This window comes from Trichoderma reesei (assembly GCF_000167675.1).
Source record: "Trichoderma reesei QM6a unplaced genomic scaffold TRIREscaffold_23, whole genome shotgun sequence".
Taxonomy (NCBI): Eukaryota; Fungi; Ascomycota; class Sordariomycetes; order Hypocreales; family Hypocreaceae; genus Trichoderma; species Trichoderma reesei.
In genome coordinates, this window is record NW_006711170.1 from 360371 (window position 1) to 373181 (window position 12811).

Here is a 12811-nt window from a genome sequence, read left to right on the forward strand (position 1 = left end):
TGCGTCATCTCACGGGTCTGTCTGCAGACGATGATGATGATGGTGATGGTGATTAGTGCAACATTGCATGGGCCTTGAAGCAACTTGGATGCATCAATTGGATGCTTTTATTTCCGTAGAATGGGTTTTGATACTGCTGCTCTCAGCATCTTGCTCGAATGTACATGCAATATAAGGTAGCAGGCCAAGTAATACAGTACCGTCCTGGTACAGTCAGCCGAAGCCATCACCGGCTCTGGCCACACAAACAAATCCAATGGATGCCAGACAAGGGCCCAACGCACCCCATAAAGGTCCACGTACTTGTACTTGTACGTACATGCACCCTCAAATTGCAACCTCCAACGTAAGGCAAGGTAAGGCTGGGACCAATGCCTCCCACGCCTCGTCTGTTACTCATCGCACTGACTGTATTTTTGATAAACCCGCTATTTTTACAGGCCAAGACTAAGACTCTGGATCATACCGGGCAAGGTACATACATACAGGTAGCCTTTTTTCACATGCAGTGGGAACAATGAACCAGGGGGGGCTCCAGAAAGTCGCTGGGACGGGCAAAAACAGGCACAGAGAGCTGCCACCGATCTCGGGCCCCTCGACAGCTGAGGCTTTTCCCCCACCCACACACACCACCCTTCAAAACCGACCAAGTTTCCTTGGTTGCTCATCTTTTTTTCCCCCAAAAAGGTCTCGCAACTCTTTTTTCTTTTTCCTCCTCCTCCTTCTTCTTCTCCGATAAATCATTCTTCTTCTTCTCCTTCTTCTTCTTCCTCCTCCTCCTTCTCGTCACTCTCCCCTCTTCACCACCACCCACATCATCACAGCACAATGGCCTCAAGAGCTTTCTCCAAGACCCTGCGGGCGCCCGCTGCCCGCCAGCTGATTGCGCCCCGCGTCGCCCAGCGCTCCTACATGGTCGCCCGAGGCGCCACTCGTGCCGTTGCTGCTGCTCGTCCGGCTCTGGCTGGTGTGTCCCAGCAGCAGGCTCGCGGCCTCAAGACCGTCGACTTTGCCGGTGTCAAGGAGGAGGTCCATGGTACGTGCAATTGCTGCCCCGAGTGTCACAACTAATGAGAGATCTGACTGACAATGGTTGCTCTGTAGAGCGTGCCGATTGGCCCCAGGAGAAGCTTCTGGTAAGTGGCTAGCTGCTGGCGAGTCTTCAGACAAGAGTCATCCACGGGTCCGAATCCATCAGGAAGACCCGGATCTGCTTCCAATGCATCTTGCCTTGCTTGGAACAGTGCCACGGAATGGCCAATTGGCGGTAGTATGAGTATGCGTGACTGACACAATTGCCTGCAGGAGTACTTCAAGAACGACACCCTCGCCCTCATCGGCTACGGCTCCCAGGGCCACGGCCAGGGCCTCAACCTGCGCGACAACGGCCTCAACGTCATTGTCGGTGTCCGAAAGAACGGCAAGTCATGGAACGACGCCATCCAGGACGGCTGGGTCCCCGGCAAGAACCTGTTCGAGGTTGACGATGCCATCTCCCGTGGTACCATTGTCATGAACCTCCTCAGTGATGCCGCCCAGTCCGAGACTTGGCCCTCCATCAAGCCCCAGCTGACTGAGGGCAAGGTAAGATGGCCCTTAGAGAATTGTGGCGCAATTTTGTATTTTGAAAGGTGACTAACACGGCCCTCTCGCCGCAGACCCTGTACTTCTCCCACGGCTTCTCCCCCGTCTTCAAGGACCTCACCAAGGTCGATGTCCCCAAGAACATCGACGTCATCCTTTGCGCTCCCAAGGGCTCTGGCCGAACTGTGCGCTCCCTCTTCCGCGAGGGCCGTGGCATCAACTCCTCCTTCGCCGTCTACCAGGACGTGACCGGCAAGGCCGAGGAGAAGGCCGTCGCCCTGGGCGTCGCCATCGGCTCCGGCTACCTGTACAAGACCACCTTTGAGAAGGAGGTCTACTCCGACCTGTACGGTGAGCGTGGCTGCCTGATGGGCGGCATCCACGGCATGTTCCTCGCCCAGTACGAGGTCCTCCGTGAGCGCGGCCACAGCCCCAGCGAGGCCTTCAACGAGACCGTCGAGGAGGCCACCCAGAGCCTGTACCCTCTGATTGGCGCCAACGGCATGGACTGGATGTTCGAGGCCTGCTCCACCACCGCCCGCCGCGGTGCCATTGACTGGACCCCCAAGTTCAAGGACGCCCTGAAGCCCGTCTTCAACAGCCTGTACGACAGCGTCAAGGATGGCTCCGAGACTAAGCGATCGCTCGAGTACAACAGCCAGCCCGACTACCGCCAGAAGTACGAGGCTGAGCTGGAGGAGATTCGCAACCTGGAGATCTGGAGAGCCGGCAAGGCCGTTCGGTGAGTCATACCTACTTAATCCCCAAGACACTCTTTCTACGTACATTTAGCTAACAAAGGTCACCTCTTTGCAGCTCCCTGCGACCCGAGAACCAGAAATAAGCCGATATAAGTGAAGCTGGTTGGGTGGTGTTGAGAGGGCATTCCTTCGGGATGAGACGGTTGATATCTCTTTATTTTCTTCCTGTACTTTGCATATGGATACTCGGCACAAAAAAAAAAAACAAAAGGATCATGGCGATCTGGGTTGTGTTGAGTTGTTGCTTCAAAAAAAAGTTTGGGCCTTTACGATACCGCGCATGGGGAGACAATGAATTCTCGTTTGACACACACACACACACACACACGCACATGCGCTGCTACTACCTTGACTATCATCAATTTCTGTGCTTGACATGCTTTGAAGTCTCGCCAATCCGTATACTCGACTATAAGTTGACTCTTGCCAATTGCGTACATCCGATGACACAGCTTGACACAGACCCAACTGGGCAACTGTCCGTATTCTCCCGTAACTGGACTCTGTAAACGTTCTTGACGTTGCGCCCATGAGTCGAGGCAAGGTCGGGAGCGGGTCCCCTTGGCTCTGACAGCCTCCGGCTTCGGCCCTTTGGCGATGTGTGTCTTGGTTTACGGAGACTGGAGAAGCTCTCAGAGAGACGGAGAGAGAGACTGGGGTCTGCAATTACTGTTACGAGTAGCAAATATGTACGTACTACTATTAGTATGTGTATGTGTATCCATCCGGCCCATATCCCGTGGGCCGGATATCGCCTTCCGTGCTTTTGTTTGTGCGTCCGGGCCGGTTTGGAGTAGTGCGCCAGAGACCGGAGTTTTCTGAGAGATGGGGAATGTGGGAATGCTGTGTAGGAAGAGGGTACTGTACATGTAGGAGGGGGGGTCGTAGGTTTTATAAGTGGCTATATTATTAACATGTGCATGCGGATTTGGTAGACCTACTACTCACTCACTGTAAGTCAATACTAGCACGGACAATTAGGCTCTCCAGCTTCCATAATGCTGTTGTGTATGTCTGAAATTGCATGTTGTTATTGCTTGCTGTGGGAAATTATGGCAAACTCTACCTAGTACTAAGTTATGTCTATTGGAAAGCTAGCGTTCTCTCCGTTTATTGTCGCGTTGAGGAGGCGCTTGAGTTGACTTCGACTATTACCGCAGCGCCTCTTCTGCTTCTTCTTCCTCCTCTTGCTAAAGAGTGCTTGAGAGATGGACTTGAGCTGTTGTTGAACTGAATACAGTACCGAGGAATTGGTTCTATCCGGCTTGTAGATAATTGCTGCTGTATGCATGCTGACACCTACCTACCTGCTTAAAGAGGCGCTGACAGAAAGAGCCAAAAGATTAAGATAACACATGGGTTAACGGACCCCCTTGGTTAATAGACCCCCTGGTAAATAAGTAGGTGCCCCGCTTTTTTAAGCCTATTCATTAGCTTAAAAAACAGTGTTACATGCGCTAGCCTTTCCTCTTTAATATAAGACTGGGCTTATGCGCGCCTTAGCCCTGTTTTAATACTTTCTTCTTCTTCTAACACACACATAACGCTGCAGCTAATTAAAGCTATTTAAGCTATCCAGGCTAATAAAATGCCGACTAACTAATTAGCGCTTAACTAAGCTATTAATAATATAATCAGCGGCTGCAAATTAAAGTATAAAGCAGCTAACTACTATAGGGTTCCTTATATAACCTTAATTTAATAACTTAAAGGCAGCATATCTTAAAAAGCAGGGCATAAAGCTTATTAAAGGCTATTTATTAGTTTAAAGACTTATCTTATTAATTAGGTAGTTATATAAGACATTTTAGGTCTAGCGCTATTACACTAGTAAATTAAATGCCTTATTATATAACTATTATATATATAAGGTAACTATTCCTTATTAAAAAAGGACTAAATAACCTGCTTTTTATTCTACTACCTATAAATTAAAACACTCTAAGCCTGGCCCTTAGATTTAAAGCAGGCTAATAGTGCTATAACTAAGGCTATCTAGGGTCTTTTCTAATAGCTTAGTTATTAAGCAATTGCAGATATTAACTAATCAGACCGCTATAATATAGATAAGCATAGGATCCTTAAGGGATATAGGTCTAATAGCCTTATCCTTAGCTAATTAAAAAAGCGCGTTATATTATGCTAATTCCTTAAATCACATGCCTAGATCTTAATTATTAAAGCCATCTCTGCTAATAGAAGGGCCTTAGACCTACTTATTATCTTTAAAGGCAAGAGCGTTTAAAGCTAATAGTTTAAAAGGGAGCTAGCTAAATTAGGTAATTAGCACTTTACTATATTACTTAATAGCTAGACTTTAAATAAAATTAGCCTTTATTAGCTTAAAATAATTTTTATACCCTAGATAATACCCTTAAACCTTATAAAAAAACAGCTTCTAATTATAAATAGCTACAGATCTTATAAATTAAATAACTTTATATAGGCCTGCTTTTAAGCTAGTATGCAGCTTATATTCCTGCCCCTGCATTTATCCTATATTATATAATTATTAAATATTGCTATTTTTAAACTACTTAAGTGATTTTACTGTAAAAGGCTTAGCTTTCTGCAGACTCTTAATAAGCTAACCCTAATTAAGAAGTTAAATTTCCTTAATTACTATAAGTATGCATAAGAAATAGCTTTTTTATTAGAAAATATTAATGCAGGGTAGGAGGTAATAGGCCTTTAGCTAATTAATTTATTACAGCCCCTAGGATTATAATATATTCTTAATTAAGCTAGCGCTATGCTAATTACTAGTAATAATAATACTTTATTATTATAATCTATAAGCTTTAATTAGCTTAGGACCCCTTATTAATTTAAAGACCTTAAGCTTGCAGTATATAAGCTCTTTAACATTAACCTTACTAATCTAATTAAACGGCTCCTTTTTAAAAAAGTAGGGAAGGCATTTAACTTATATAGCTTCTAATTAGCTACCCTAAAGTAAGAAAATCAGGCCCTTGCATTAAAAGTAAAGCGCCTAAAGCTAATAAAAAGAGCTTATATAAATCTAGTTAACCTAAATAGGAAATTTATAATAATTAATAACATTATTATATAATGCAATTAGGATAAAAACGCTAATGCAGCCAGGCCTAAGGCACCTGACTTTAATAAAATATGTAGTAAATTTCAGCTAGATATATACCTTTATTAGCTAATTAGAAGCCGTTTTTAGACCAGGGGTGTTACACAGAGACCCATAAATACATTGCTTATGCAACTAATCAGAGCCCCGCGCTAGCAGGGGGGTCCATTAACCAAGGGGGTCTGTTAACCCATGTGTCATCTTACATGTACCCGCATGCACGACTTGACTGACAACATGACATGGGAGGTTCAAGCACAAGTTGCAGCGACCAGCATCAGTATTCACTGTCAGTCAGTAACAAGGTCAATCCAAGCCAGGGGAGAAGGTGTCGGCAATCAAAGAGATTATTAAGAAGCGGCTGTGATGTGATGGCTGAGAATTGCATCAACTGCGGGCAACGTGTCATTAATACCTATGGTAGGTACCTTTAGGTAAGGTACTACCTTAGGTAGTAACTTATGCAACGGAAAAGAGAGTCAATAGACTGTCCGGCTGAGTCGTCAATTGAGCCCCCCAAAACGGGGTCCCGCGTTCCCAAAAAGACCCTGATGAAGGGGATCGTTTCGTAAAATGGATGCGTCGATGCCAAAGTAGAGTCTACAGATGTCCAGGGCCACCATCGTGGCCGTGCTCCAGGTACCCGATACCTGCGCAACGTCTGCAACTTCCACTGAGAACGTGCCCAGACCTTCTAAAAGCTGCGTTAGTGGCGCGGCTTCCAGCCTCTAGCGTCGCCCCCTACCTGGCGCCGGTAGCAGTACAAGCCTCGGTGGCACTTCAATGGGCGTGGCCGCGGCAAGACGAGGAGCACGGTGGGTACCTGTACCTCGATGGGAAAGATTGACGTCTCTATTCACGGCGGTCTCGACGGAGGAGCCACGACAGCAGCCGCCTGCATCGCCAGCTTTTGCCCATCTTTTTCTTCTGTTCTTGTTTTTGTTTCTTCTGCCTCTCTCTCTTGCTTGTGTCTGTCTCTGCACATTCTTAATCCTCTTGCGCTGGTCCGTTTTTTCTTTACTTTGGGCAGCCCGAGAAGAAGAAGCGAGGCAGGCATCTTGTTGCACTGGCGCGGGATCCGTCATACCTTATAATACTCTCTGGGTGAGTTTTGACGTTCCAGGCTTCTCCTGAGTGATTGGCGGCGGATGGCGCAGCCTTGCTTGGCCTTGCGTTCGGGGGCGCCGCCGCTGTGGCGAGTTGCGACGACGGCCTTCTCAACTCCTGAACCTGCAACAACCTGCAGTCGAACGCGGCAACTCGATTCTCGATCCAGTGACAGTGACATTCGCTAACAGCTGTTCTGAAGGCGGCACGTCTGATCCATCGCTTGGCTTGTAGCGGGAACCGCGACGACATCGAGCTCCATGTGCTGGTAGCTGCACTCGCTCGCCTCCAACGCACGTCCATCCCTTTCCTGCGCCGGCTATCCCCCCGTGGGCGCTCTGCTCTGTTTTCCTCTCGGTTTCTGCCTCTGCCGCCATGAAGATTTCCTCGATCCTTGGGCTCGCCGGCCTGGTGGCTCTGTCGTCGGCTGCCAGGATCGCCAGAGACTACGACAAAAACGACTACTATGTCCTGCATCTCGACCGCTCAATACAGCCTGCCGACGTCGCATCGCGCCTGGGCCTGACGCACGAGGGCCAGCTCGGAGAGCTCACCGACCACCACGTCTTCCGCGCCGAGAAGCATGAGCGAGATATCGTCAAGGACGAGGTCCGGGAGCGCAAGAGGAGGAAGAGAGACATGGGCGGCTTCGACGTTCTCGACGGCGTCCTTTTGACGACCAAGCAGAAGGCTCGCAATCATCTGCAAAAGAGAATCATCCCGCCGCGTCCGCCCAGCGACTTGCTTCCCCGCCTACCGCAGTCCCCCGACGCTTCTGCTGTCCAGTTGCAAGAGAGCGTCATGGCGGAACTGGAGATTGCCGACCCGATATTCAAGGAGCAATGGCACCTGCTCAACACGGTGCAGGTGGGCCACGACGTCAACGTGACTGGGCTCTGGCTCGAGGGCATCACGGGCAAGAACGCGACTGTCGCTATGGTCGACGACGGCTTGGACATGTACAGCCGGGATCTCAAGGACAATTACTTTGCCGAAGGCTCGTGGGACTTCAACGACAACGACCCGGAGCCCAAGCCCGAGCTGTCCGACGACAGGCACGGGACCAGATGCGCCGGCGAGATCTCTGCTGTCCGCAACGATGCGTGCGGCCTTGGCGTTGCCTACGACTCCAAGATTGCTGGCATCCGCATCCTTAGTAGTGCCATCAGCGATGCGGACGAGGCCGAGGCCATGATTTACAAGTTCCAGGACAACCAGATCTACTCGTGCTCCTGGGGGCCTCCCGACGATGGGAGGTCCATGGAAGCCCCCGACGTCCTGATTCGACGAGCCATGCTCAAGGGCGTCCAGGAGGGACGAGGAGGCCTCGGCTCCATCTACGTCTTTGCTAGTGGTAACGGTGCCGCCAGTGGCGATAACTGCAACTTTGACGGATACACCAACTCCATCTACAGCATTACCGTCGGCGCTGTTGATCGTGCCGGCCAGCACCCGTATTATTCGGAGCACTGCTCTGCCCTGCTCGTTGTCACCTACAGCAGCGGTGGCGGTGATGGAATTGTAAGTTTTTTGTGCATCCCCCCCCAAGTGCACCCCTTGTTCGAGTCGCGGTTTGTAGCTGACCATGGCAGCACACTACTGATGTTGGAGAAAACTCCTGCTACGGCATGCACGGCGGGACATCGGCTGCGGCACCCCTTGCGGCGGGAATCTTTGCCTTGGTCATGCAGGTTCGCCCGGACCTGACGTGGAGAGATCTCCAGTACCTTGCCATGGACACTGCCGTCAAGCTGGACGACCAGACAGATGCCGAATGGCAGACGACTGCTGCTGGGAGACAATTCAGCCATACCTTTGGCTATGGCAAGATCGATTCGTACTCGCTGGTCGAGAAGGCCAAGACGTGGCAGAAAGTGAAGCCACAGGCCTGGTTCTTCTCCCCTTGGCTGCACATTAAGAAGGAGATTCCCCAAGGCAACGACGGTTTGGTCGTGAGCTTTGACGTGACTGCCGACATGCTCAAGGATGCCAACCTGGCTCGTCTGGAGCACGTCACCGTCACCATGAATGTTGAGCATACACGACGTGGCGATTTGAGCGTGGATCTCATCAGCCCTGACAACGTCATCAGCCATATTGCGGTGACTCGCAAATCGGACGACCACAAGGGCGGTTACGACGACTGGACGTTCATGAGTGTAGCTCACTGGTAAGCTTTTACTTTGCCCCCCTTTTTGTTGAGAAAAAAAAGGGAAAATAGCTGGATGCTGATACTACTTTCACTAGGGGCGAGACTGGCATTGGAAGGTGGACGCTTGTGGTGCGAGACACGGAGGTGAACAAAGAAAAGGGCAAGTTCATCGACTGGCACCTCAAGCTCTGGGGCGAGAGCATCGACGCCAGCAAGGCCCAGATCCTGCCCATGCCATCAGAGGATGACGACGCCGACCACGACCTGGTCATCTCTACGGTATCGGGCGCGGCCTCGACCAAGTCTCTCTCTATCGCAAGCTCGACCAAGACTGCTGCGGCGACCGTCCCAACCGACCACCCCGTGCGCCCGACGAAGCCCGGAGCCAAGCCTACGGAGACAAAGAAGCCTCAAGAGGGCACTGCGGACGTCAAGCCAACCGACACCGAGCACGAAGCCACTCCGGGGAGCCCAACCGCGCCGGCGTCCAGCACGACTAGCGCGTCCTCGTGGGTGTCGTGGCTCCCGACGTTCGGAACCAAGGCTAAGATCTGGATCTACGGCGCCATGGGCCTCATCGCCGCCTTCTGCTGCGGCCTGGGCGTCTACCTGTGGATCGCTCGCCGGCGCCGCCTGCGCAACAACCCGCGCAACAACTACGAGTTCGAGCTCCTCGACGAGGAGGAGACGGAGGGCCTCAACAGCGCGGAGAAGGGGCCCGGCGGCGCGGGCAAGAAGTCTCGCCGGACCCGCGGCGGGGAGTTGTACGACGCGTTTGCGGGCGGGAGCGACGACGACGACGAGTTTGACGAGTACAGGGATCGGGCGGCGGATAGGCTGGCCGGGCATAATCCCGATGACGAGCAGCACCCCGGGCGTTATGTCGTTGGGGAGGAGGATGATGATGAGAGCGATGATGATGGTGATGAGGCGGAAAAGCAGAGGTTACGGCGCTGATGATGAGAAATATAGATGTATACGCTTTTTTGGCCTTTGTTTTATTCCTTCCTCTTGCTTTTGATTTTCTTTTTCTCCCTCTCTGTCCCGGCTTTGACTTGCTTGAAGAAGAGGGAGGGAGGAAGGGATGATTGATGCTTGGCATTGTTTAGACGGAGTATGTCTATGGTTTGGGCTTTTGTTTATACGTTATCATCATGGATAGGCATCATTCATTATATCAAGAAGTCTCTTCCCATGTTTGCTTCTTGTCCTTGATGCGTGTATATGTATTTCTGATGTGATCAAGTTGTCATGTCACTCACTACTGGAGTCTGTTTCAATTGGACTATATTGGTGGTTCCACGATAAATTCTCCTTGATTGCTCCAAGTGATATAAAACATCCCATGTATTTCTGATAGTCACAAGTTTCAAGTTTATAAAACAACGCCACCATAGATGGTACCCCAAACGCCCGGAAATCGCATACACCACGCTCTTTGCCATTTTTCCACCCCCTTCCCCATTCTCCAAGAGTTGCCTCTCTCATCCTTCCCCATCATTATTCATTCCTTGATCACAAAGTCAAGCCATATCATCGATGCCCATCGTCACAAAAATGCAGTCCCCCTTTTTACGCCACGGGAACAACGCCCTCCTTCTCCATCTCCATGACATACGTCTCCCACAGCTCGGCTACCTCGCCGTAAAACTTGACGTGCGCATCGGCCAGTCCGCCCAGCTGGGCCTTCATCTCGATGCGCTTGATGCGTTCAAAGTCGGCCACTTCGCGAATCACCTCGTCGTCGAACCGATCGCTCGTCAAGCGCGCGTTTTCAACCTCGGTGCTGAGCTCCTCGACCCTCAGCTCTAGCTTCCGGATGCGTTCCCGTCGGGCCTGCTCGTGGTCCACGCCCCGGACATCTTCAATCTTGGCCCGGATGAAGCCGCCTGGCCCGCTGGACGCGCCGTGGCCGGAGCGCAGAGCGTCCCTCTCGGCCGTTGATTTGTTCAGGTACTCTGTCAGCTGCTCGTAATCGAGCTGCTTCTGCTCCCGGGCCTTGAGCAGGTTCTTGAGAGCGAGAGAGTAGGCCTGCATGTCCCGCAGCGAGCCGAGATAATCCTGGTCCGTGACGTCCTTGAGCTGGTGCAGGTGGGTTGCCGTGTCCTCGATGGAGGCGGCAAAGGCGTGGACGGCGGATTCGATGCCGGGTTCGAGCGTGATGAGCTTCTGGAACTGCTCTGCCAGGTCTCGCAGGTCGGTTTCGAGATCGCCCTCTCTGCGGGCCACGCGCGCAATGACCTTTTCAATGTGGCCGAGGTCTTCGTCGAGCTTGTCGCTCTTCTCCTTGACCTCGATGAAGCGCCGGTCGGGCTGGTGGACTTTTGTAAAGGCGTTGATAAAGGTATCCGCAAAGTTGTCAAAGACGCCGCTGGAGCCGCCGGGGTCGCTCGCTATGCTGCCGCGAGCCGTGCGGCTCTTGACCGTCGCGTTCCAGTCGGGGCTCTCGAGAAAGCTGTGCAGGATGGTGCTCCGGCGCAGGACGGGATGCAGCGACAGGCGGTTGAGGAAGCGCTGCAGCGAGTGGGCGCGGCGGGCCGTGAAGTCGCCGCCGAAGCGGTCGCCGCGGACGTACTCCATGCGCTGCTTGTCCGGGATGGGCGGGACGGCGCAGGCCGGGTAGTCTCGCATCAGCTGCTTGAACAGAAAGGCGAAATCTGTGAAGCGCCGCCTTACGGTGGTGACTTCTTTCTGAAAGGACGGGAACGTAGACTAGGTAGAGAGGCCATGATGTCAGCTCAAATACGTAGTTGCTGTTTGGAGATGTTTGCGACAGCATCGAGACGAGGAGGGGCGGGGTAATGGCCAAGGGAGAATCGGGTATGTCAAACACATAAAGAGAGAGAGAGAAACAGAGAGAGGCAGAGTCGCCAGATATGCTTTTGGCTGTTGGACATGATGGAGGCAACATACGTGAGTGGTGACCAGATACGACACAAACGCATCCTTGGTGCCGTCATTCTCCTTGATGGGCGACCCAACCGTGCACTCGAGCTTCTCGCGGCCGATGCCCTGCGTCGAGCTGTTGCCGGCCTCCTCCACGGCGCGCGCGGGAGCCTCGGCGGCGGCTGCGGCGGCGGAGCGCTGCGCCTGGTCGTGGACGTGGTCGCTCCATGTGACGTTGGAGAAGTCGTCGTGGTCGTTGTCGTGATGCGTCGTCATGGCGGGAGCATCTGCGGGTTGCTTTTGAGGTAGAGGAGGTGATGGGGGGCCGTTTGTGCGACGATTGAAGTCAGGCCTCTGCTGGAAGTTGTTGTTTGGGCTTGCTCTCTCTCTAAGAGGATGCGGTCGAGATGTTGGAAGGGAAAGGAGAGGAAGAGCTGCAGGTGTTTGTCGACAAGTCCAAACGGGTGGCGCATGTGTGAGGTGAGGCTAAGTCGAGAGGCAGTTGGACAGGCAGTTTGCCTGGAGTGCCCTGGACGACAGAGCTTCCAGCTGTTGGAGACGACGGGAGGCTGTTTGGGGCACTGCGCCGAGGTACCCCGCAGGTACATGAGGTGCTGCACTTGGCCCAGCGCCTCCAGCGGAACACTCCTTCTCAGTACCTGCAAGCGACATGATGACGCAACAGCTTTTTGGCCGCATCAAGACAAAACTGGCTCGACAGCCTGCAGCGGCTTTTTTGCAGGCACCAGCAACCTTGCAATAGTACTGTAACTTGCATGTACCGCATACATGATGAGATGCAAAACATCAGTGACAGCTCATCTGCATGCAATCACTGGCAGTGTCTGGGAAGTACACGTTCGGAGATGCTGCACCAAACGAAGTACCGCACAATCTCTCATTCGATTGTTATACCAGAGCTTAGGTAGTAGTGCCTAGGTTTTCAGTAGGTAGGTAAGTAGGTGGTGGTATGTACACTGCTCAAAACACTCGATAATCGTGTTGATATGCGTCGTCTATTTGTGGTTTCCTGTGTCGAGATGTCTATATACTGCCCGTGATCCCATCATCCGCAATTGCTAACAACAACAAGACTCCCTTATCCTGCGGGTATGCGGTGCCCACTGTACATATGAAATGATAAGAATAACACGTCGTTTTGACTGCCGGCGCTTGCGTGTACGCCGTTGGTTTGCTTCCTTTATGACCTTTTTTTTCTTT

The 12811-nt window shown here is 51.9% G+C and overlaps 4 protein-coding genes across 4 annotated transcripts; 2 read left to right on the forward strand and 2 right to left on the reverse strand.

Annotated features, from left to right (window-relative positions):
- The first annotated feature begins 715 nt into the window (after window positions 1-715).
- TRIREDRAFT_51499 (uncharacterized protein) lies at window positions 716-2538 on the forward strand. Its single transcript, XM_006968421.1, has 5 exons — window positions 716-1036; window positions 1105-1136; window positions 1306-1584; window positions 1659-2326; window positions 2401-2538. The coding sequence occupies exons 1-5, from the start codon at window positions 829-831 to the stop codon at window positions 2426-2428; spliced, it is 1215 nt and encodes a 404-aa protein (XP_006968483.1). The 5' UTR covers window positions 716-828; the 3' UTR covers window positions 2429-2538.
- A 216-nt stretch (window positions 2539-2754) lies between these two features.
- Window positions 2755-3636, reverse strand: TRIREDRAFT_110966 (uncharacterized protein; the record flags this gene model as incomplete). Its single annotated transcript, XM_006968481.1, has 4 exons — window positions 2755-3005; window positions 3043-3206; window positions 3298-3385; window positions 3501-3636. 4 exons carry the CDS (start codon window positions 3634-3636, stop codon window positions 2755-2757), a joined length of 639 nt encoding a protein of 212 aa, XP_006968543.1.
- Window positions 3637-6737: 3101 nt separating this feature from the next.
- On the forward strand, window positions 6738-9661 carry TRIREDRAFT_123561 (serine protease; the record flags this gene model as incomplete). Its single annotated transcript, XM_006968422.1, has 4 exons — window positions 6738-8073; window positions 8145-8722; window positions 8800-8983; window positions 9035-9661. Exons 1-4 carry the CDS (start codon window positions 6928-6930, stop codon window positions 9659-9661), a joined length of 2535 nt encoding a protein of 844 aa, XP_006968484.1. The 5' UTR covers window positions 6738-6927.
- Window positions 9662-10276: 615 nt separating this feature from the next.
- TRIREDRAFT_123562 (sorting nexin) lies at window positions 10277-11925 on the reverse strand (the record flags this gene model as incomplete). Its single annotated transcript, XM_006968482.1, has 2 exons — window positions 11618-11925; window positions 10277-11416 (listed from the first exon to the last, which is right to left on the reverse strand). The coding sequence occupies exons 1-2, from the start codon at window positions 11864-11866 to the stop codon at window positions 10277-10279; spliced, it is 1389 nt and encodes a 462-aa protein (XP_006968544.1). The 5' UTR covers window positions 11867-11925.
- Between the last annotated feature and the right edge of the window lie 886 nt (window positions 11926-12811).